Source organism: Bos javanicus, chromosome 20, assembly GCF_032452875.1.
Source record: "Bos javanicus breed banteng chromosome 20, ARS-OSU_banteng_1.0, whole genome shotgun sequence".
NCBI lineage: Eukaryota > Metazoa > Chordata > Mammalia > Artiodactyla > Bovidae > Bos > Bos javanicus.
In genome coordinates, this window is record NC_083887.1 from 31,869,495 (window position 1) to 31,894,499 (window position 25,005).

General features: G+C 42.7%; 1 protein-coding gene across 5 annotated transcripts in view; it reads right to left on the minus strand.

The window, feature by feature from the left end:
• Positions 1–25,005, minus strand: part of GHR (growth hormone receptor) — a 310,301-nt gene that overhangs the window by 85,328 nt on the left and 199,968 nt on the right. For 4 of the 5 annotated variants that reach the window (XM_061393614.1, XM_061393616.1, XM_061393615.1 and 1 more), the window contains one exon: positions 11,482–11,547. The exons of the other annotated variant lie outside the window; for it this stretch is intronic. In XM_061393614.1, the coding sequence (XP_061249598.1) occupies positions 11,482–11,547 (66 nt within the window). The remainder of the gene's footprint in view (positions 1–11,481; positions 11,548–25,005) is intronic. 5 annotated transcript variants of the gene reach the window in all.

The window sequence follows — 25,005 nt, forward strand, 5'->3', positions numbered from 1 at the left end:
TCTTTTTTCTGTTTATAAAAGGGGTTGGCATACTTTTTCTTCAGGGGCCAGATAGTAAATATTTCAGGCTTGCAGACTTGTCTATGTTTTAGTTGCTCAGCTCTGCCATGGTATTCCCAAAGCAGCCATAGATGATCTGAAGCAAATAGGTCTGGTTGTATTGCAATAAAACTGTACAAAATAAGCATCTGGTCTGATGACTGTAGCTTGCCAACCCCTGGTTTAAATATTTGTCAGCCTTAAAAAAAGAATTAGCTTTTTTTGTATTATATATTATGAATTACTTGCAGATCAATTTCCTAGAAATTACATACATTTAAAATCCCTTTGAAAGTTGTATAGACTATTTTATTCTTTTAAATTTTAATTGAAGGGTAATTGCTTTATAATATTGTGTTAGTTTCTGCCATACATCAAATGAATCAGTCATAGGACACATATATACATTCCCTCCCACTTGAACTTCCCTCCCACCTGCCACCCCATTCTACCCCACTAGGTTGTCACAGAGCACTGGATTTGAAATCCCTGCATCATATAGCAAATTCCCACTGGCTATCTATTTTACATATGGTGCAATCAGTTGTCTCTCAAGTTATTTTTAGTTTAAATATATATTATCTCATATTACATGTGCTTGCCATAAGGCACACTATTATCTGAATTTCTATTCCATGTACCTGTTTTTGAATTTCATAAATCTTTTTTATAAATGTGATGTTCAGTCTGCTTTCTCATTGCACAGATGAATCTATATTAAAATCAGGGCACACCTATATGATGAATTCAAGATTTTTTTTCTCAGTGCAAAAGTACACATTATCTGAAAAACTGTGCATTGCATGTAGGAGCTGGTGTGGACAAAGGCCTTTTAGGAATGACAGAGTCTGGGGTCCTCACCCTAGAGAGGCTTTTGTGTGCAGAAGCAAGAGCTTTCTTGAGAGCAGTGATTCTAGAGTGGGGTTTGAAGCTGTAGAACTTAGCAATTCAGCAGGGCTGCAGGCTAGAACTCCAAGGTCACAATCAACTTTGGGATGCTTTAACTTTCAGATCACGAAAGAGTTTGCCACCCACTGGGGTTACCCAGGGTGAAAGAATGGTTGTCTAGGATTTTACCCCTGAGAAGTGTGCATTACGCTCTGGAAGAGACACCATACTAGGAATGGGTATAGAGAGTCCATACAGGCCCCCTGGAATTTTTAGAGGGACGCTTAATCGCCCTTCTCAGACTTAAAAAAAATATTACTCACTTCCATGATCCAGGCTTTCTGAAGCTTATACCCACAGACTTCCAATTCTTTTCTTACTGTTTTAGGATCCGTCATAAACAGACGACCTTGACATATGTTGACAATCAGAAAGGACCTGCAGGTGCTTGAGGAGCCTGGTCTTGAGCTGTGGGCTCGCTCCCCACTCCAGATATTCAGTTAACGCTGGCCAAGGCCGGTGCACAGAGAACAGGTCTCTCGTAAACTGAATGGGAAGCATCTACTCACTGCTGATTATGGCTCAGCAAATTGCTGGGAGTTGAGGAGGATAAAGAAGGTAAGACCTACTATTTATCCTACAAAGAATCGTTAACTCCCCCAACAATTACATGTGAAGGCAGACAGTGTATAATGAAGCACCATCACTGGGAAACTAATAGCAGGCATTATCTGCGTATTCCAGGCTGGAAAAAGTCACTATCAAGTCTCTACTTGAAGATAACTGAACACTGTTATTTCACTGATCAATAACATGCATTATCTACACTTTATTTTGTTCATCTAGGTGCAGATATAAAGCATCACACTGCTGGTACCTTCTTTAATCTCTCGGTTGGTTAAAGAGACTTACGAGAACTGCGGGCTTTTGGGGTAGCTCAGTTGGTAAAGAATCTGCCTGCAGTACAGGAGACCTGGGTTCGATCCCTGGGTTGAGATGATCCCCTGGAGAAGGAAATGGCAACCCATTCCAGTATTCTTGCCTGGGCAATTCTATGGACAGAGGAGCCTGGAGGGCTATAGTCCATGGGGTCATAAGAGTTGGACACAACTTTTCATGCAAAGATGGGCACAAAAAAGGACAGAAACGGTATGGACCTAACAGAAGCTGAAGATATTAAGAAGAGGTGGCAAGAATACACAGAACAACTATACAAAAAAGATCTTCATGACCCAGATAACCATGATGGTGTGATCACTCACCTAGAGCCAGACATCTTAGACTGTGAAGTCAAGTGGGCCTAAGGAAGAATCATTACAAACAATGCTAGTGGAGGTGATGGAATTCCAGCTAAGCTATTTCAATTCCTAAAAGATGATGCTGTGAAAGTGCTGCACTCAATATGCCAGCAAATTTGAAAAACTCAGCAGTTGCCACAGAACTGGAAAAGGTCAGTTTTCATTTCAATCCAAAAGAAGGGCAATGCCAAAGAGTGTTCAAATTACCACACAATTGAACTCATTTCATATGCCAGCAAAGTAATGCTCAAAATTATCCAAGCTAGGCTTCATCAGTACGTGAACTGAGAACTTCTAGATGTTCAAGCTGGATTTAGAAAAGGCAGAGGAACCAGAGATCAAACTGTCAACATCTGCTGGATCATAGAAAAAGCAAGAGAATTCCAGATAAACATCTTATTCTGCTTCATTGACCATGCTAACACTTTTGACTTTGTGGATCACAACAAACTGTGGGAAATTCTTCAAGAGATAGGAATACCAGACCACCTGACCTGCCTCCTATGAAACCTGTTTGCAGGTCAAGAAGCAACAGTTGGAACCGGACATGGAACAACATACTGGTTCCAAACTGGGAAAAGAGTACGTCAAGGCTGTATACTGTCACCCTGCTTATTTAACTTACATGCAGAGTACATCATGTGAGATGCTGGGCTGGATGAAGCACAAGCTGGAATCAAGATTGCCTGGAGAAATATCAAAACCTCATATATGCATATGATACCACCCTTATGGCAGAAAGCAAAGAGGAACTAAAGAGCCTCTTGATGAAGGTGAAAGAGGAGAGTGAAAAAGATGGCTTAAAACTTAACATTCAAAAAATGAAGATCATGGCATCCAGTCCCATCACTTCATGACAAATAAATGGGGAAACAGTGGAAACAGTGACAGACTTTATTTTGGGGGGCTCCAAAATCACTGCAGATGGTGATTGCAGCCATGAAATTAAAAGGCTCTTGCTCCTTGGGAGAAAAGCTATGACAAACCTAGACAGCATATTAGAAAGCAGAGATATTACTTTGCCAACAAAGGTCTGTAGAGTCAAAGCTATGGTTTTTCCAGCAGTCATGTATGTGAGAGTTGGACCATAAAGAAGGCGGAGTGCCAAAGAATTGACACTTTTGAACTGTGGTGTTGGAGAAGACTCTTGAGAGTCCCCTGGACTGCAAGGAGATCCAACCAGTCAATCCTAAAGGAAATCAGTCCTGAATATTCATTTGAAGGACTGATGCTGAAGCTGAAACTCCAATACTTTGGTCACCTGATGCAAAGAGCTGACTCACTGGAAAAGACCCTGATGCTGGGAAAGATTGAAGGCAGGAGGAGAAGGGGACAACAGAGGATGAGATGGTTGTATAGCATCACGGACTCAATGGACATGTTTTTGACCAAGCTCCGGGAGTTGATGAAGGACGGGGAAGCCTGGTATGCTGCAGTTCATGTGGTAGCAAAGAGTTGGCTACAACTGAGTGGCTGAACAACAGGAGAGCTGTTTGGTCTCTACCTCTGTTTCTTCTCGGATAAAGTGTATAATTCTACTGGCCTTCCTCTGACCTCAGAGAAGCAAGCATAGAGGCTAAATAGTCTCTGCAGGATGCTTGGCATTATCAGAACATCAGTGCTGTCTGTGAGTTAGAAAGGGCTACCACTAGTTTGGGTGCAAGAAGTAGCCAACATAAACACCATTTCCTTAAAAGGGATCCTAGTTATCTATGTTAACTTACTGTGTCGTCTACTGAGTTGTTTGTAAACAGCGTACTGTCAAGAATTCAATGTCAGCTTTGATGTCACAGCCCTGTGCTACTCTCTAATGTGTGTCCGAAGCTCAACAAGTAAAGGCTGCACATTCTAAGACACGATCTGTGCAAGGACACACTTCCTTTATCCTGTGTTTCCTTTACATGGATTGTTAGCTTGTGCTTATTTCAGCTATATTGTCAACTAATAAGCCCTTAAGTTTGAAAATATCTGATGAAAAAGAATGATTAAAGCCGAGAGGGTCATTTGGCTTTTAGGGGGCAGTGGCGGGTCACAGGCAGGAGGGAGGCTTCTATTCCTTTGGCACTGGAATTGCCTGTAGGCTAGTACAGTGATGACATAGGAACATCCTGGGACACCCCCCTAAGACTAGACCCGTGACAGTAGTCCCATGACCTGACAATAAGGCTCTATGGAAGGCTTTTGGGAAAGGCTGTACATACTTATAGTAATGGACAGGAGAAATGTCTCCTCCTGCATATTTTAATCTCTATCCTCTCATAAATGACTGCCGGAGGATATAAAGCTACTGTGTGGGAGCCAAAGAATAATTAAGATACTGGGGGAACACCTGGCTTCTATTTTTTGAATTTTTGTTTTGTGTCCATGTAAAATCCACTGACTACTCATTAAAGACTTGGCATTTGCCAGGTCCTTACCAGGTGCTGTAAGATAATAAGGATGTAAAAGATAAAGCCCTTATTCTTTGGGGTAGTATAGTCTATCAGAGGGAATAGAAAGCATATAAGAGTCTCCATTAGGTTGAAACAAATGACATTAATGATACTGAGGTCCAAAATGGAGTTGAGTACGGGAATTCCTACAGTTCAATTCTAATTCTTGTTGGAATATAAATAAGAGCCATAAGAGAGTACAGTAAAGACCATGGCTGCTACTGCTGCTAAATCGCTTTAGTCGTGTCTGACTCTGTGCGACCCCATAGATGGCAGCCCACCAGGCTCCCCCCTCCCTGGGATTCTCCAGGCAAGAACACTGGAGTGGGTTGCCATTTCCTTCTCCAATGCATGAAAGTGAAAAGTGAAAGTGAAGTCACTCAGTCGTGTCTGACTCTTCACAACCCCATGGACTGCAGCCTACCAGGCTCCTCCATCCATGGGATTTTCCAGGCAAGAGTACTGGAGTGGGGTGCCATTGCCTTCTCCAAAAGACCATGGCTGCTGCTGCTAAGTTGCTTCAGTCGTATCCGACTCTGTGCGACCCCATAGACGGCAGCCCACCAGGCTCTCCGTCCCTGGGATTCTCCAGGCGAGAACACTGGAGTGGGTTGCCATTTCCTTCTCCAATGCATGAAAGTGAAAAGTGAAAGTGAAGTCGCTCAGTCGTGTCCGAATCCTAGCGACCCCATGGACTGCAGCCTACCAGGCCCCTCATGGAGCCAGGTACTATTCTAAGTACTTTAAATATATCAACACTTAGAATCCTCATCACAACCTTACGAGGTAGGTACTATTAGCATGTTCATTTTAGAGATAAAAAAGCAAAACAAAACAGAACCAAGGTACAAAGAAGTCACAAAACTTAAGTAAGATCATGCAGGAAGTAAGCTGTAGAAGTGGACTACATCAAAGTTGCAGAGGTTGAGTTCTCGAAGTACTGGGCTGCATACTACCTCTCTTAGAGGGAAAGAAAGGGTTACCAAGATTCCAAGATGGAAGTGCACATTCTCTTGGGGGAACTGGGGAAAGCTTTGTGGATAAAGCAATATTTGAAATATGCCGTAAAGACAAAAATCCATAAAGGTTTGTTCCCACCTGGGAGGGAAGAAGAGGGAATTTCTGGCAAAGGAGTCATTATGAAAGGCTATAATGAGCAGGAGTTCTGCCGACATAAACATGGGTGTACATAGTACACAAGGGAGATGAGGCTGGAAATACATACAGGATCCATGTTGTGGGCCTTCTTAAAGGACAGAGAGATGAGTTTATTCATAGTTTAGGAAACAGTGGGGAGCTACTGAAGATGACGGGGCAGAAGAATCACTGGATCAGAGGTAGGGAAGAAGGATGAATGTGGAAGCAGAGGGTAGGGGGCTGGGAACAGGAAAAAAAGAGGAGGCAGGGAAGAAAAATTAGGAGGCTAGGGCAGGAGTCCAGCTATGAACGTACAGTAAGGACCCCAACAAGCAAGATGATGGTTATTACAGTAAACTATTAATCTCATATGTGTTTTTTAATTGAATTTTTAATTTCATATTGGAGTATAGCTGATTTACATTGTTGTGTTAGTTTGTGTACAACAAAGTAATTCACTTATACATATATCCAAAATCCTCCTCAGAAAGATGTGCAATCAGCTAATAATTTCTCTAATACTTAATAAGTCTTAAGTATTTGTCCCATACAATCATCAAATCCTGTGCCAAAAACCAACTAAGAGAGAGATGAAATTATTAAAAAAACAAAATGCATGAGACCACAGCAGCCTGACTCTGGAGTCTGCCTACTTCAGGAACACTAAAAATGTTTTGTCTTTCTCTGAAAGATTCTAACTATCCTCATCACTCTCCCCCACAACTAAAAGCAGCTTTCTTTGTAGTAAGTTTGTGCCATTACTTCTTTCAAGTATATAAAGATGTCTATCTCTTTCAACTGTAAACTCCTTCAAACCCCTTCTTAGCCTGTATGTGTGTTTTTGTTCATATTTATATCTCTGCATTGGTGAATTACACTGCTACCCATGTGTGTGGGCTGAAAACTTCTCATGGGACTTTTAAAATTAGTTCTTTGTTTCCAGAAAATATTTCTCAAGCCTGTACTCTGTGGAAGGTATGTTAGTATGGGCCCATGACTGCACAAACACCCATTCACATGGATTAGGTCCTGTATCCACACAGAGAGCAAAGCCCTGAGGGCTTAGAAGATGGGCCAGACACTTGTTGGTGAGCAAGAGAAGAAAGAGATGAGTGCAATGGACAATTCTTTAGGTGGTGCATTGCGTGGGTTAATCTTAGCTGGTGTGGTTTGACCACATGCTTTTCCCCCAGAGTATTGCTTGGCAATGCTGTGTATGGATCATGTTAACTAAAGATGAATGATGTGCTCTAGTCATGGTTCCCCAAATTATTTCAGGGCAAGATATGTCAGCTTGTTGATGCTGCTTAGCAATAGAATTAGATTTATGATTTGTACCTAAGTTCACTGGAACTGGGGGCCTGACAGTTAAGGCTGTCTACATAGCTAGGGTGCACCCACATGACCAGCTCACTCCAGGAAACTCCGTCATGAGCAGACTTTGGGCTTCCTGGTACTGAGGTGCTTGGCAGGAACATGAGTAATGGTTCCAGACCTGGAGACCAAGGGTGACTGCTGTGACTGGGGAGTGAGAGGACAGAAAGGCGCACACTTGGGTTCCGCAGACCCTGGTCAGTGCACTTGCCCATCTACTGTAGCTGCACTGTATCTCTTGCCAGTCAGGAAGCTGTCCTCTGAGTATACACCATTTGATTTCTATGATTCTTTTAGCAATAGAACCCTGAAGGTGGTCAATGTGCAGTTAATACAGGCAGCGAGATCTGATCCTCTATGAGTGCCCCCCACCCTCCTGTAAGCCAAGAGGTTCCATGATAACAAGGCGGGGGTGGGGGGGGTTGGTGGGAATTGTTAAGTGTGCAAAAGGGTGGGTAGTCAGGGAGCTATAAAGGATGCCTCCATTCAGTTATTTTATTTGCAACATCATTTATTACTTGCTGTGTTCAAGGTACCATTTGGGGTACTGTGAACTATACAACCCTGAATAAGACACAGCTGTTCATGATCCAGATAGGGAGATAAGAGAAATATGCAAACAACTATACTCCAAAGCAGTGTTTAACATATTACTTCAGAGTGGTAAGGAATCACATGGCCTCCTTCAAAGACACACATGGAGGAAGGAGGGATTGCTCCAGGCCAAGGGTTAAAGTGTTTTGGCTGAACCTAAAAGTATGGGCAGGATTTATATTTCCAGAATGTGGGATAAGGCAGGAGGAGGACAGTTTTGGAAGACAGGATGGCATGAACAGCGTCCCAGAGGAGGGAAAGCACAGTGTTCCTGGGGAGGAGTGACTTATCTAGACTTACAATTGGGGTCAGACGACAGATGGTGGATTCGAGTGTCTTGGAATAGGTTTGCGGTTTAAATTTTAGGTAATGGGGAGGGTACAAGAGACCCTAAAGTTAAGGCTATTTAGAGCAGAGGGATATGCTGGATTCTGAACATCTTTATTGGCAATGGAAGGAGAGGTGGGAAGAGGGTGGAAGGAGGGAGACAGTTACTAAGGGGTTATTGTGACCCCTTAGTATGAAGTCGAGGTGACCTGCAGAAGGGTGGTGTCATTTATTTATGTTTGGATAGTTCTGTCTAGGATTCGCTCTGAGGAGGTTTATTTATTTTTCTTCCATGGGGTTTTGCTTTGAATCTAAGAATTCAGAAAAGTGCACATAGAAAATGTATACATTACAATTGTAAACTGACAGATCATGAACAATAATTTTTTTTTTCTTAACTGGAGTAATGTTGGTTCACAGTGTTGTGTTAGTTTCTGCTGTGCATACATACGTCCCCCCTCCCTGTTGGACTTCCCTCCTACCCGGTCCCCCCTCCTCCACCCGGCATCCTATCCATCCAGGTTACCACAGAGCACTGAGCTGAGCTCTGTGATCAGAGTTGGGCATGACTGATCGATTAACCCTTTCACAGATGAAGGTAAGTAGCTATTCTTCTTGCTTATCACAAGGACAAAAAAAATCAACATATGCAAAATAAGTGGCAGCAATTTCTTCAACATATCCACCATACTCAGAGGTTGTCTTTCAACAAAGCCCAAAGCTTGAGCTCCTCAGACCCCATGACATGACAAAGAAAATGGCTTGGGGAAATTCTACCACCACTTTGAGGAAAGTGAAGGGCAATGTATTATATTTGTGTGTGGGAGAGGGTTTCAGTGTGGGAAAGAGCATGTGCCAATTAGTAAAACATTCTTAACTCATTCCTTCTCATTTCCTTACAGAAAGTAGCAATAAGTTACATTATCTTCTGAGTGAAGGCTCTGGAACATACTGGCTGGGATAACGCAAACATAACTAACAGCTAACCCTTTTACAGCCCCTCACATTAATTAGGGAGCAGATTAACATGTCAGATGCTTCTAAAATAGGAGGGTTGTAATGAGTCTGTGGTCTGGCACAACTGGCACATTGATGACGTTTGTTAAAAACAGCACCAACCCTCCCTTTGAGTGACCTCCAAGAAAAATGATGTTTACATTGCGTATTAGAAATGTAGCCTGCAATTTAGTCATAAAACCCCAATTATGGTTTCATGATGCTGGAATGACCCATGAAACAGCAGTGGCTTAAACAGTCAGGTACACTGTCTTCCCTTTCTTTATTGTGTAATGTGGACTTGAGCATATATGTCAATTGAGGAAGAGAAAATCCATCCATAGAATTTAATTAAAGGTACCTACTATGTGGGTTTCCCAGGTGGTTCAGTGGTAAAGAATCTGCCTGCCAATGCAGAGACGGGAGTTTGATCCCATGGTTGGGAGAATCCTCTGGAGAAGGAAATGCCAACCCACTCCAGTATTCTTGCCTGGGAAATCCCATGGACAGAGGAATCTGGTGGGTCCCCGTCTACAGGGTCACAAAAGAGTTGGACATGACAGTGACTAAACAAAACCACTACCATCTACGAGGTAATTAGGATTTGTTTAGGGCATGTGAGAGATTTAGAAGAAGCAGAAAACATGGGCTTTGCCTTAATTGACTGCAACATAATTAATTCTTGAAGCCCACACAACTTTTTGAGTTCTGTGCATGATACGAAGACATACATGATGATGTTGTGAGGTATAAATGTTATCACAGAGCAGTGAGCAAAGTTCCATGGAAGCATAGATGCAGAACCGGTTTTTGGGGCTAAAGGATTTCGAGAGGCGTTCCCAAGAGAGCAGATGTTTGAGTTCAGTCTTTAAGATAAAGAAAAGATTGTCACAGGAGAAGAGGGGGATATGAAAGTCATGTTAAGGAGAAGAGACAGCTTGTATGAAGGCAGAATTTCAGAGTCCAGGGTGATTTGGTTAAGGGGACAAACTTAAGTGGTAATGTGATCATTAGGTAAAGAAATATCTCAGACTAATAATGACAATATGATACAGGACTTGTAAAAAGAAAGATTCCTAAACTCAGTAACCTACTTGCTGGCTCACAATAAATTATTTCATCTTTCTTTTCTTTGCATTATGTTGGTCTTACTTAACCTCTAAGGCTGGGCTTCCCAGGTGGCTCAGCAGTAAAGAATTCGCCTGCTAATGCAGGGGACACAGGTTCTATCCCTGGGTGGGGAAGATCCCCCGGAGAAGGAAATGGCTACCCATTCCAGTATTCTTGCCTGGGAAAGCCCATGGATGGAGGAGCCTGGCGGGCTACAGTCCATGGGTTTGCAAAAGAGTTGGACATCACTTAGCAACTAAACAACAACAACCTATAAGACTAACTGTATGAGAGAAATAAAGAAGCAGCCTTTTTTTTCCCCAAAGAGGACATGAAGATGGCCAACAGGCACATTAAAAGATGCTCAACATTGGTAACCATCAAGGAAATACAAATCAAAACCACCATGAGATATCATCTCACACCTGGCAGAATGGCTATCATCAAAAAGAATACAAATAACAAATGTTAGCAAAGATGTGGAAAAAAGGGAAGCCTTATACACTGTTGGTGGGAATGTAAACTGGAGTAGCCGTCATGGAAAACAGTTTGGGGGTTTCTAAAAAAACTAAAAATGACCTAGCAGTTCCACTCCTGAGTATATATCTCCCCAAAACAAAAACACTAATTCAAAAAGATACATTATCCCAATGCTCAGAGCAGCACTATTTACAGTTGCTGAGATATGGAAGCAATGTAAGTTGCATCAGCAGATGAATGGATAAAGAAGATGTGGTATATACATGTAATGGAATACTACTCAGCTATAAGAAATGAAATTTTGCCATCTGCGGCAGCATGGATGGGCCTGGAGGGCATTATGCTTAGTGAAATAAGTCATACACAGGAAGACGAGTACTATATGATGTCACTGATACGTGCAATCTAAAAAACTTAACAAACTATGAAAAAAAAAAAAGAAGCAGACTCACGGATATGGAGAACAAACGAGTGGTTACCAGTAGGGAGAAGGAAGGGGGTTGGGGGGGAAAAAGGGTTATTATGTGATTATATGGTATCATGTGTGTGAAAATTTTGAAAATTGTAAAGCATTACAGAATTTAAAGAATCTTTAACTCAGTTAAAAGAAAAGCAGAAAAAAAGCGGCCTTGTGGAGAAGTTGACAAATTCTGAAAAAAAAAATTTTTTTAGTTTGCCCCTACAATTTCAGTTATTAATTCATCCAGTTACCATATCCTAAATAAAACAGAGTAAGAACAGTAGCTTGAACTGCAGTAAAATCTGAACATTATCGCCAAAGGCAGAAAAAGGACTGAAATTCTTACTTGTCTCTAGGACTGGATATAGTATCTGCAGACTCTGAGATGCTCTGACAAGGAAAGCTGGTGTGGCTGAAAGACAAAGAGGGGAAAAAACCCATTAGTCACCCCTGTGAAAAATGGTCTGATGTGACCTTGTTACATTCTCATTTTCAAATGTCAACATGTGACCTGGCCCAACCTCACAAAAATTCTCTTCTTTTTTCTTTCTTTTCAAAACTAAAATTGCACCTATCCTCTAAAAGGAACTCCTAAATATTCAGAGCAAATGGAAACCTTTTGTTTAGTTGCCTCTGGTCTCACGCCTGGACACAGTTAGGAAGGATGAAAAATTGCCTTCCTACATCATTTGGGTCCAAACTTAAGTCTTGCTTGTGAAAACAAGAAGGAACATAAATTCTTTTTAAAAGCAGTATTAAAAACAGTTCAGTCAAACACGTTTATTCTTAGAAACAAACATGTGAGCAACCCTGGGAGTAGGGAAGGAATGAGGGGAAGTGAAAAACTGGACAAGAGGGAGAGACAGAACTTTAGGACATGAGATGGGCAATGAGTCATCTATTATAAAGGAGTTCTAATGGTACTGATACTAGTATTCAAAGTGAAGTCGCTCAGTCGTGTCCAACTCTTTGCGACCCCATGGACTGTAACCTACCAGGCTCCTCTGTCCATGGCATTTTCCAGGCAATAGTACTGGAGTGGATTGCCATTTCCTTCTCCAAGGGATCTTCCTGACCCAGGGATCAAACCCGGGTCTCCTGCATTCTAGACAGATGCTTTACCGTCTGAGCCACCAGGGAAGTCCCAATACTAGTATTAGGTTACATTAAAAACAGGAAAAATGGAACATGATCAATGTAGCTATCATTGAACTGTTGAACTGGGTTCAACTGCAAACACCTCAACTGCAAACATACTGTAACTGCTGTCTGGTTGGTGGAGAAGGGAGTGTCTGTAAGATTCTTCTCATCCCATTAGGTGATCCCTGGGCTGCTGGAGAGGCAGTGTGACCCAGGGCCACAGCAAACACACAGCACTGCCTCAAAGCAGCGGAACTGCTAATGCTTCTGGTGCTCAATAGAAACCCACAGTAGCAGTGCTGAGAAATGGTTCTCTGATATGAAAAAAGGAAGAGGAAGAAAATGAAGATGCAGGGACAGTGAACTGGCCCACATCCATCTCCCTGAATTTCAGAACGGGTGAATCCTGTCCATCTGTCCTGATCCACTTTTCAATGTGTTTTTTCACTAACTCCTCCCACCTGGCCAACCAGTAGGAAGCAGCTGTCGGGTCTGGAGATCAGAATATAGAACCTAATGGAGGAAATTAAGATCCTCTCATCAAATGCTGCAGAATTCTAACCCTTAAAAGTTTTTGCAGCCTGGGCATATCAGGGAGAGTATTTTTCCAAATGAAGTTAGGTTTGGGGGCCTTTGGTGAATAATATTGTAAATTCTGTATGACTTTCAGCTCCAAAAGGATTTCTTTTCATTCTCTCTCTAAATTTTAATATTAACTTTATCTGCAGAAGTTAATTTACTCCCAAATGCAATAAAGAATTATGACAGAAAGCAAATAGAATACACGTTTCCCTAGAGTAGATAATGTACTACACATGGATTTTAACGTGACCAGAAAGGAAAATTGCATTTTATGAAAATCCCCTCAAGTCTACTCACTGCCTTGAGACCCTTAGTCTTTGTTATTATCATTATCTAGACCCCAACCCCCACCTTTAATTCCTTGCTACAAATCAGACAACACTTTATTACCCCTTGCCCTAAATTGGGCACTAGAACATTATTTTTGGTCAAGGTTGGGCAAGTTTATATAACTTTCAACTGTGAATGACCTCTTTCACTGACAACTATGTATGCCTTGAGAATGTTAAAAAAAGGGCTCCCAAAAAGAGGAAAATTAAGTCAATCAGGGACGACAGACACACAACCATCTGTGTTATTTTGGTCAAAATTATCCACTGAGTTTTTCTCCATTTTCAGCTTGACACTGGGTAAAAAGACACCAGTTTCCAGGCTCAGACCGGCAGGAAAGTTGATGAATTTCCAGAACGATGACTGATACAGACAGTGGGGGGTCAGTTATGAGGCCCTAGGGGAGCCCACAGAGCCAAACCTCAGGCCCGGAAATGCTTGGGCAGCGCTGGCCACCCTCGACTCTTTTGCGTTCCTTGCAGACAGCGGTCTGGTGCCTTCCTCTTTATGGTGTCTTTGGTAACATTTTCATGAATCAGAAAGTCTTACTCAGCTAACAGCCTCCACAGAACATGGTGAATCAAGGCATAAAAGGAACAAATGGCATCCTTGGGGAATAACCACCGATTTATGCCAGCACCGAGAGGGCGCTGATTACAAAGTTGAGAACCATGAGCAGAACTGTGACACCTTAGCAAATGGAGGTATCACCCTCGGTGGTCAATTTCAGTGTCCCAGCTGTCCTCACTGTCTAGAAGTGCTGAGTAATAGAGGAAAACAAGTGAGGGTGGCAATAATGAGAGAAGCACTGCTCTAGTATATCCCATGGGGGCTTCTAAATCCTGGCATTATAAAATGAATTAGCTACAGCCCTTGGCCTTGGTGAGCCCACAGTTTTTGGGCAGGGATATATAAAGGAAGGAGTGGTCTGCATTGGAGGAACAATGCAGTGTCCTTTAACAAGTCAGGACACTTCCTGGGGAAGGTGACCCCTCGGATGGTGCTGAATTTGGGATAACTAAGCAAATGAGAAGGAAAGGATAAGGCAGTTGGTGCTAAGGGAAGCACTGAATAAAGAGAGGGCTAAGACGTGGCTGGGGCATGTGAGTCACAATCTGTCGGGAGTGGGTAGAGCATGGCTGACCGGGGATGTGTTGAGTGGGGAGAGGTCATGTTAGGATGGTCTTTCCAAAGAACTTAATTGTGATCCTGCAAACACTGGAGAACTATTCCTTTGCGGGGCCTTGAGGTAGAGCTTCTCATGGTGAACCTGCTTAAGAACAAACTGCAGTCTATACTTTCCTACTTATGTCCAACCCTGTGCTCAACTTCCCAACCATGGCACACAACTGGATCTCAGTTTCTCTGTCTGTAAAATGGGGCCAGTTGCAGTATCTACACAAGTGAGGTTTAAGTCAATGTATTCAATACAATAAAATACATTAAATATGCAATATAGTGTTTAGAGTTAGATATTATTTTTATTATTGTCACTGTTATTATTGCTACCACTACCCTGAAAGTAGAGGAGAGCATGGCAACCCACTCCAGTATTCTTACCTGGGAAATCCCATGGACAGAGGAGCCCAGCAAGCTACAGTCCACAGGGTTGCACAGAGTTGGACACGACTGAAGTGACTTAACATGCACGCACGCACGCACCCTGAAAGTAAGGGCTCATCTTTTACAACAAAGAATTCAGCACGAATCTTTGTTGTAAAAGAATGTGACAATCACAAGTGGACTTTGTGAGCTTAAGGCTTTGCACATATGAAGACATGATTCAGTCCTAAGTGCGCCAGGATCTGCTCTATTTATTTAGGTCCTCCTGTGCAGGCTGGACACAGGCAGTAGGACCCTGGAGAAGTGAGATCAGTGGCATTGAGAATGGGAATCTACCTGGGACTCAATGCAGTCATTTCCAGTTCTTGTAAGTTGGTGACTTCCTACTTACAGTAGGAAAGTCGGTATGGGAGAATTAACGTTCTGCTGAGGATTGTACTTTACCTGTCGTGCAGCAGTGGCATTTGGAATCAGTCATGAATAGTGCAAACACAAGTAAGTAAACCAAGATACAGCATATGGCAACCATTTTACACCACGGCAGGAGAACACAGAGTGCCTCATATGGCATCTGCCATAAAATAAGCATCGGTTGACGTCAGCTATTATCATTATTACCTTATGGTTACTATAAAGATAATGCTGATGTAACTGTCATGAAATCTCCATTTCAAGACTTTCTCTGATTGCAATAATCATTTTGTGGTATACACATATATCAAACCATCGTGTTGGACACAAACTTGCACAATATTTTATGATAATTTTATCTCAATAAAGCTGGAAAAAAAAAAAAGACTTCCACTGAAGTCTCCCTTGGGCAGTAAGTTGTCCTTCCACCCAGCAGCCCTAGAAACAACTCTTACACCCTTTGCAGTAACTGCTTCTTTTCCTGTGCCCTATGACACACAGTAAGTTTCTTGAGATAGGTATTGCTTTTATCTTTGTAACCTCTGTTAGGAGTGAAGGGCATGGAACCTAGTAGAAAAATACAGCTTGCTAAACAAAGGCGGTAGATGAATTAAAAATGCTTGAAACTTTGGCTTTTGGACTAAAAGGGGATCAAAGAAAAACAGTTTATTCTCAGCACACTACATCTCTCCTTATAAATCTCAAGTTTGCTTGACCATTTTTTCCTGCCTTTTGGAAGTCTAGTTATCCTTGAGCATATTTCAGAAATTTCCCCTGCTCAGATTTCAACCTCTAGAGCTCTTTCCAGACCCACTTCTGCCTTTCTGTCCTTTTTTTCTCTATCACACTATGATCACCATCACCAGAGAGTATTCAGTTTAAAGTCCTTATCTCCTCCAGATGTGTGGTCTCCTTGCAGTAAGGCTCGAGTTCCAGCTCCCTGTCTGGTCACACTGATATCGTGTCCCAGGCCATCCTGCTGACTCTGAAGAGGCCAGCTGACGGCAAAGTCAAAAAAATGTGTGTGAGGTGTTTACTGCTCATGTTTACTATGCCCTTAAAATGTAGCCAGCACCATACTTCAAGACATTTTTTGAATTTTTTCCATTTTTACCTTCAACCCTCTGAAGTGGATATGATTTGTTACATTGTATGCACGAGGGAGGGCTTCCCTGGTGGCTCAAGATGGTCAAGAATCTGCCTGCAATGCAGGAGACCCAGGTTTGATCTCTGGGTTGGGAAGATCCCCGGGAGAAGGGCATGGCAACCCACTCCAGTATTCTTGCCAGCGGGATTTCATGAACAGAGGAGCCTGGCGGGCTTACAGTCCAGGGTCGCAAAGAGCTGGACACAACTGAGTGACTGAACAACAACAGTGCATGAGGGATCTGAGGTTCCAAGAAGTAACTTGTCTAAGGCCGTCCAGCAATTACATGGCAGAAGCCAAATTTGGAGCTGCAGCCAGGTTCTGACTCCATCCCAGTCTACTGTTTCCCAAACCTGTCTGACCACCAAGATTTGCTGTGGCGTTCGTATTCACTCACTGAAGTATAGTTGATTTAACTGTGGTATTTGTTAAAATGTGGATTCCAAGGCTCTGTACCAGATTTATAGAATCTGGGTCTCTAGGGCCCAGGTCAATCTGTAGGCTTGCAAGGCCCTGAGAATATATATGTTTACTTTGCATGTCCTACCCCCAGCCAGGTGATTCCTATGACATGATACATTTGGAGAAACTGTCCACTGGCAGTACTTTCTTGCTCTGGTCAGCCATTGTGTCCTCTGTGGGGCTCCCCTTCCAGGCTCCCCCGCTAAGTGTTCACAGCTGGGGTTTATGGCTCACTAGAGCGCAACCTGATTTATTTGAATGCTCCAAATGTTCTGGAAAGTAAAACTGATGGAACCAAGGTGCTGAGGCTGTGGGTGCAAATATCCTTTAGGGGTCAGCGCATGAGGAAGCAGGTAAGGCACACAACAGCCTGGCAGCCAGGCCTCTTCCTTTTGCTGTGTCATCCAGTGACGTGTACACAGCAGCTCCTGGGGCTGCAGCTGTTGTCCCGGTCATGGCTAACCCTTGGCACCCCAAGTCCTGGACCCGAGCGCTATGACAATTCTAAGCTGGAATTTCATTTCTTCTGGGGCTCACTGACTAACTTGAATTTCCATCCGTAGTTTCTCCTGAATGAAGGCATATTATCTCCTACAGACTATGACTCTTGGCAGCTCTAAAGAAGCCTGCGTAATCTGAACAGAAAATCTCTGAACCTTTCAAACAGACAGCGTCACCTCCCCAGATCTCCACGAGGGAATGTGGTTCTTCTACACTTGGACAGTAAATCTCAGAGCACATTACATAAGATAATTTAAACAAACAAGAAAAGGAGTTGTGAGATGATGCTGGTGGTTCCAAACACCTTTTAATGCTAAAACACAAAAAACAAAACCCCAAACAAAGAAAAAAACCTGTGTTGCAGACAATCTATAGCAATTTTGGAGGAGAAACTAGTGTCATGAAAAGAAGCACATGCTGAAATAAATCTGTAGCAGTCATTTTTTTGCTGTAAATGCTTTTAGAGAGTAGTTGGGCCTCGAGGATAGAAGAATGAACGTGCAGTGAGAGATCCTAGTGGACAAATGAGGAAGTTTCCTAACAGCTTGAAGCTTCACATGTTCCTTTCCTGTTTGGCAGTGTTCTCCATGCTAAGTTAAAAAAATCCTGACACAAGTTTACGCACGTACCGAGGACATCTGCCTGTAATTAAAGACAGAAACTAGGGCCCGACTTTTCAAACGTAGCTCTTAGGGTGATAAGGCCAGTTAGGGGTGCAGTGACTTAAGGAGAACACATTGGGGAGGGTGCCCTCTTTTATTTTTTTTAAAGGAGGTTAATACGCATGCTGATCTCAGCTGGCTTACATCTTCCTTTGGCCATGCTTCCCAGCAATTCCTCCAGCTTTCCCTTTTAACTGTTGAGAGAACAGTGAAACACCCTGCCCTGCTAGCTGCCCTTAAGGCTTCTTCTCATTATGAGAACAGCAAGTGTGTCAACACCAGGCGATGGGTGGAAAGCCAGCCCTCTGTGCCCGGTGACAGCCCTGCTAAGGGGAAGCACACAGAATCCAGGCTGGCACCAGACCATTATCAGTCCTAGGTGGCCAGGCAGGGGCACAGGACTGGGACTGGAAGGACAGCCAGAGTATTAAAAGGTTAGATTGATGTGCACGGAAGAGGGCAGAAGGGTCTCTTCCCTTATAATGTTGTTTTAGATGTTTTTAATACCTGTGAATACACTCACTAGAGCAACAGAATCGGACGATTTAATAAAGTCTAAAGCTCAGATGGTGACTCACAGATGATGCCCCAGAGCTGGGACCTCTTCTCAACTCTGTATTCTGTGATATCATGTCACTGACTTGGAATCAGCCGTGGTGGTAATATTTATACCACAAAAATCAGTGAATACTTCAAATCAAGGTTTTTTGCCACAGTCTGTGGGAATTCCATTCACCTTTCAAGATGAGTGTGTCCTCTCCTCCATGATGCATTTTGTATTTTCTCCCAGATGGGATCCACCTCTCCATTCTTTGTGCTCTCACACAATAGCTGGACTGTGGCATTTCTTATTCTTTGTCAGATATCTCAGGTATCTGACTTGGCCAATGAATGATGTACTGGATGTTTGATGGCAAGGACCCTGTCTCCTCCTTCTGATCCACCAAAGCATTAGCACAGCCCCTTCAATACAGTGAGTGCTCAACATTTATTTATGAAATTACTGAATATCTCACTGGGAAGTCTTTCAAGAAATGTTACGAGACACCATGACTTTACCTATATTATTATTCTGAATTTAGCAGGCATTTTGTGGTCTCTGGAGTCTCAATTTGGAAGATTCTAAAGCATACCATTAGATCTTATGACAAATGTCCACCCAGGACCTTGAGTGCTTAAACTTGAGGCAAAGTCTGTGTATTTCAGCTTATCTTCATGGTATCAAACCACTTAACAGAGTTCAGTGAGGTTCGAAGAATAAATGAACACAGGATCATGTAGTTTCCTCACCTGCCTTCCTGTTACCTGGATAGATGCACTTGCTTGGTTTTGGCTACAGCAGTCAGCCAGTCTTTTGATACCATTTACTGGGCTAAGGCTGGTTTTGCTGACTCTTAAGTCCTGGGCATCAGTTGTTTTGGCAGATTCATGGATCTCCTTTTTGAGACTGGTCAGCATTTCAGATGGAGAAGGCAATGGCATCCCACTCCAGTACTCTTGCCTGGCAAATCCCATGGATGGAGGAGCCTGGTAGGCTGCAGTCCATGGGGTCGCTAGGAGTCGAACACGATTGAGCAACTTCCCTTTCACTTTTCACTTTCATGCATTGGAGAAGAAAATGGCAACCCACTCCAGTGTTCTTGCCTGGAGAATCCCAGGGACGGGGAGTCTGGTGGGCTGCCGTCTATGGGGTCGCACAGAGTCGGACACGACTGAAGCGACTTAGCAACGGCAGCAGCAGCATTTCAGAAGTGTGAAATGGTAAAGGTGTCCTAGGCAAGCATATACTTTGCCAGAGGTTTTAAGGCATATTTTTCCTTTGCTGAGCAAGTGAAATGAAAGTCACTCAGTCATGTCTGACTCTTTGCGACCCCATGGACTGTAGCCCACCAGGCTCTGTCCATGAGGATTCTCCAGGTAAGAATACTGGAGTGGGTTGCCATGCCCTTCTCCAGGGGATCTTCCCAACCCAGGGATCAAACCCAGATTTCCCATGTTGCAGATGGATTCTTTTTACCATCTAAGCCACCAGGGAAGGACCAAAGGCACCTTTTATAAATAGGTTGATCTGAACTCCTGCCACTCTGCCTCTCGTTCCCAAGCTCTACTCATCAATTTCCATGGAATTTCTTGAACAAAAAAGCCTATTCCTTTGAGAAGCAGGTATCTGAGAGGTATTGAGAGGTCAGAATTGCAGTGTGTGGGCACTTATACGATATACCAGGTGCTGTCCTGGACGCCAGAGATATGATGGTGAGGACTGCAGAGGGAGGTCTGCTCTTACAGTCCACCATGTGGGAGGAAGGCAGGAAACAGATGAGCCAACAGATGATGCAGATGCAGGGGAGGGCAGTGAGACGTGGGAGAGGGGCGATTAAGAGACCTGAGCACAGCATGAAAGAGTACAGGCCCTAAGATGGGGCTGGGGGACAGAAAGGAGGTCAGTATGGGTGGAGCAAGTGGAGACAAGGAACACAGGAAGAGGAGTAAAGAAGGATTTGAGGTAATGGAGCACCAGGGGTCAGACAGTGCACCATCTTGTAGGCCAGGGTGAGGACGTGTGGACCGCTCACCACGTCACCATGTCAGTTTCATGAAAAGGACACCAGTGAGTTGGAGCTGCTACTGCTGTCACATCTGTCCCATTATGCTGTGTCCTTCCCACCTGAATCCTTCACTGTAATAGCTGGGAATTGGGAAGTGTTGTCAAAGGGTCCTGAGGCTTTTTGGTGTATAGCTTCAATTCACTAAGTACCTTTATCCCACTGTACTTCATCTGAGTTATAGACATAAGCCAGAGGGCCATTTGTTTGTTCAAGACATACTTACTGAGCACCTATAATGTTAAGGCACTATGCTAGACATTGGGATATGGTGGTGAAGAGACTCCCACAGCACTCACGGTTCATTTCTCTCTATTCCCCTCAATAGACCCTTGGCTCCAGACCAATGCATGTGTTTGCCATCTAGCACATTCCTGATTTTAGGTCTTTGCTCACCTTATATCATTCTCTTTGCTTTCTCTAGAATGGGGAGAAAAATCAGAGGTAATTACCACTTACGGAGTGGGGATAATAATTCAGAAAATGAAATTGATATATATAAAGTATTTCACAGAATGTCTGGCACAATAAAAAAAAAGGAATGAAATAATGCTATTTGCAGCTATGTGGATGTACCTAGAGGCTGTCAAACTAGGTGAAGTCAGAAAGAGTAAGACAAACACCGTATGACATCACTTATATGTGGAATCTAAAATATGACACAAATGAACATACTTATTTAGAGAAAAGACTTGTGGCTGCCAAGAGGGTGCAGGCGTGGGGGAGGGAAGGGTTGGGAGTTTGGGATTAGCTGATGCAAACTAGTATGTATAGGATACTATAGCACAGGAAACTACATTCAATATCCTGTGATAAATCATAATGGAAAAGAATATGAAGAAAAATATATATGTGTATAACTAAGTCACTTTGCTGTACAGCAGGAATGAACACAATAGGAAGTCAACTATCAGTTCAGTCGCTCAGTCGTGTCTGACTCTTGCGACCCCATGAATCGCAGCACGCCAGGCCTCCCTGTCCATCACCAACTCCTGGAGTTCACTCAAACTCATGTCCATCGAGTCGGTGATGCCACCCAGCCATCTCATCCTCTGTCGTCCCCTTTTCCTCCTGCCCCCAATCCCTCCCAGCATCAGAGTCTTTTCCAATGAGTCAACTCTTCGCATGAGGTAATTAAAAATTTTTTTAAAGTAAAAAGACTGTCTGGTACATAATGTTTATGTTTACAGTTGCCTCTCAGTTAATGGCATGTATTATACATGCCACTCATCTGATAAAAATGCTGATTATTGTATTAATATATTTGCCCCCTCAATTGGATTACAAATCCACTGAAAGTAGGAACCACATTTTATCCTTTCCAACCTTACACATATAAGGCCCTCCATTAATATCTGTATTATGATGGCTAGATGGTCTTTTATCCTAACACGCTCTCCTTTTGATTAGTATCTACAAGATTACAGGTTTTTTTGGTTAACAAAGAGTCTTAGTGGAAGATCATGTACACTTCATAGATATATTTGTCACAAAATATATAGAGTTCTAGAGTTCCAAAAGAAAACAAAACTTGGATACAGCTTCTCTAAGATACTTGACACAAAATTTTTAGATTCATTTTTCTGAAGGCCAGTTATGGAAAGAAATGCTTGAAACTCTGTAACTAACAGGCCATCAATTCCAAAAATTATTTTGCAGTGGAAATAGAAGTTCTCCCAAAATGTGAATGGAGACGGATAAGGTGACAATCCACCACAGACACGTACCTTGGCAGCAAGGTACCTGACGCTTACTTTTTTGAGCTTTGTTCTGCTGGGCCTATAGTTTTTGGCTCCAGTGAGAAGCAACCCTTATGGGCTGAACTTTAATTCTCAATCTAACTTTAGAGTTTCCAAAATGGACGATTAGAATCAAAACAGTCCATCAAATCACATAACATCACTCTAAAGCAAAAAACTGTACTGGGTGTGAAAAACAAGGTTATGGTATTTTTCTGGAAGGAATATGTTTCAACTGAAAAGAAACTTCATTTCTTTGCAGCTACAGGGCAGGCAAAGTCTTGTAGTGTAAAATATAAGTTTCGATCCCTTGCTGGAATTATGTTTAACGTGATGATGGTATGACATAAAGAAAAGAAAATCAAAGGCCGTATTGATCAGCCATATGTGGCCGCTGCTCTGCCGTGCATGCCCAGCATAGCGTGCCTTTGTGTCCGCCTGCAGGGGCGCCCTGCCCATAGGCTCCCTGGCAAGACAGGGACACTGTATGGCTTTAAGCGTTCCCTGATCGAATGTGGGAAAAACAGCCATGAGCCAAGTTCTGAACAGAGTTTTTATTGTGCTGAGGCCAGGAGATGATGGGGAGGGAGAGGGGCAGGACTCCCATACAACTTCTGCCTTGCTCTACTTTCTGGTAGACGTAAGTTGAAAAGGCTGAGAAAGACACCTTTGGGTAGACGGGACAAAGAAGGATTTGGGACTCTATAGAGTTCAAGTTCAGGAAATTTGCAGCAAGTGCAAAAAAAAAAAAAATATATATATATATAAATAATATGAATTACATATATAATGTATATGATTTATACAATTCATGTCATTCAATTTGTACTTAAATTTTGTTTATATTTATATTTCATGAACTTCCAAGCAGCAGCCAGTGCAACTGAAGAGCACACAAAATAATATATATGACCATACAGAGCCTACTTGAGTCTTGTCTGCTATTAGCCCCTGCTCTAAGTTGGAAAATCTGAATGGCCCAGTTTTTTTTTTTTTTAATGAAGGAGCACATAGCAAAAAAGGATCCAGAGAAGGATCAAGAGAAATGGTTGGGCCACAAACATTAATTTCAAATGAAAGTCACAAGAGGAAAATTCTCTTTCGAAAGAAGGACACAAAAAAAAACAATTTAAAAACTTTATCTGGAAAGTATACTCATTTTCGAATCCTTAGGAGCTGCACACCCAAGAAGCTTCTTTCCTGTTCCTGGATCTTTTAAATGCTGCCTGAATGAATGGCTCCACTTTTTCGTTTCTTCTCTTTTGAATCCTTTCCAGCTGTGCTTCTGACCCTTACCCTTACTTGCTCTTATCAGGTTCAATGGTCTCTTCTCCTACCTTTTATATTTCAACTGTTCAGTTGCAGTTGCCCCAGTAGACCACTGCCTTTTAAAGGTATGCTCTTTGTCTAGCATCTATTATGCCAAGTTTGCCTCAGTTCAGCTCAGGTGCTCAGTCATGTCTGACTCTGCGTCCCCATGGACTGTAGCACGCCAGGGTTCGCGGTCCTACTCCAGCTCCTGCAGCTTGCTTAAACTCATGTCCATCAGTCAGTGATGCCCTCCAACCATTTCATCCTCTGTCATTCCCTTCTTCTGCCTTCAATTTTCCCCAGTATCAGGGTCTTTTCCAAAAAGTCAGTACTTCGCATCAGGCGGCTAAAGTATTGAAGCTTCAGCTTCAGCATCAGTCCTTCCAATGAATATTCAGGATTTATTTTCTTTAGGATTGATTACTTTGATTTCCTTGCAGTCCAAGGGACGCTCAAGAGTCTTCTCTAACACCACAGTTCAAAAGTATAAATTCTTCAGTGCTCAGCTTTCTTGATGGTCCAACTCTCATATCACTATATGACTACTAGTAAAAACAGCTTTAACTATACAGACCTTTGTCAGCAAAGTAATGTCTCTGCTTTTTAACATGCTGTCTAGGTTGGTCATAGCTTTCCTTCCAAGGAGCAAGTGTCTTTTAATCTCATGGCTGCAGTCACTATCTGCAGTGATTTTGGAGCCCAAGAAAATAAAGTCTCTCACTGTTTCCATTGTTTTCCCATTTATTTGCCATGAAATGAAGAGACTGGATGCCATGATCTTAGTTTTTTGAATGTTGAGCTTTAAGCCATCTTTTTCACTCTCCTCTTTCACCTTCATCAAGAGGCTCTTTAGTTCCTCTTCACTTTCTGCCATAAGGGTGGTGTCTTCTGCATATCTGAGGTTATTGATATTTCTCCTGGTAATCTTGATTCCAGCTTGTGCTTCATCCAGCCTGGCATGTTGCAAGATGTACAGTGCATAGAAGTTAAATAAGCAGGGTGAACATATACAGCCTTGACGTACTTCTTTCCCAATTTGGAACCAGTCCATTGTTCCACGTCCAGTTTTAACTTGCTTCTGGACCTGGAAACAGATTTCTCAGGAGGCAGGTAAGGTGTTTTGGTATTCCCATCTCTTGAAGAATTTTCCACAGTTTGTTGTGATCCACACAGTCAAAGGTATTAGCACAGTCAATGAAGAAGTAGATGTTTTTCTGGAACTCTTCCGCTTTTTCAATGATCCAATGGATATTGGCAATTTGACTCTGGTTCCTCTGCCTTTTCTCAATTCACCATGAACATCTGGAAGTTCTCAGTTCACATACTGTTGAAGCCTAGCTTGGAGAATTTTGAGCACTACTTTGCTAGCATGTGAGATGAGTGCAATTGGGCAGTGGTTTGAACATTCTTTGGCATTGG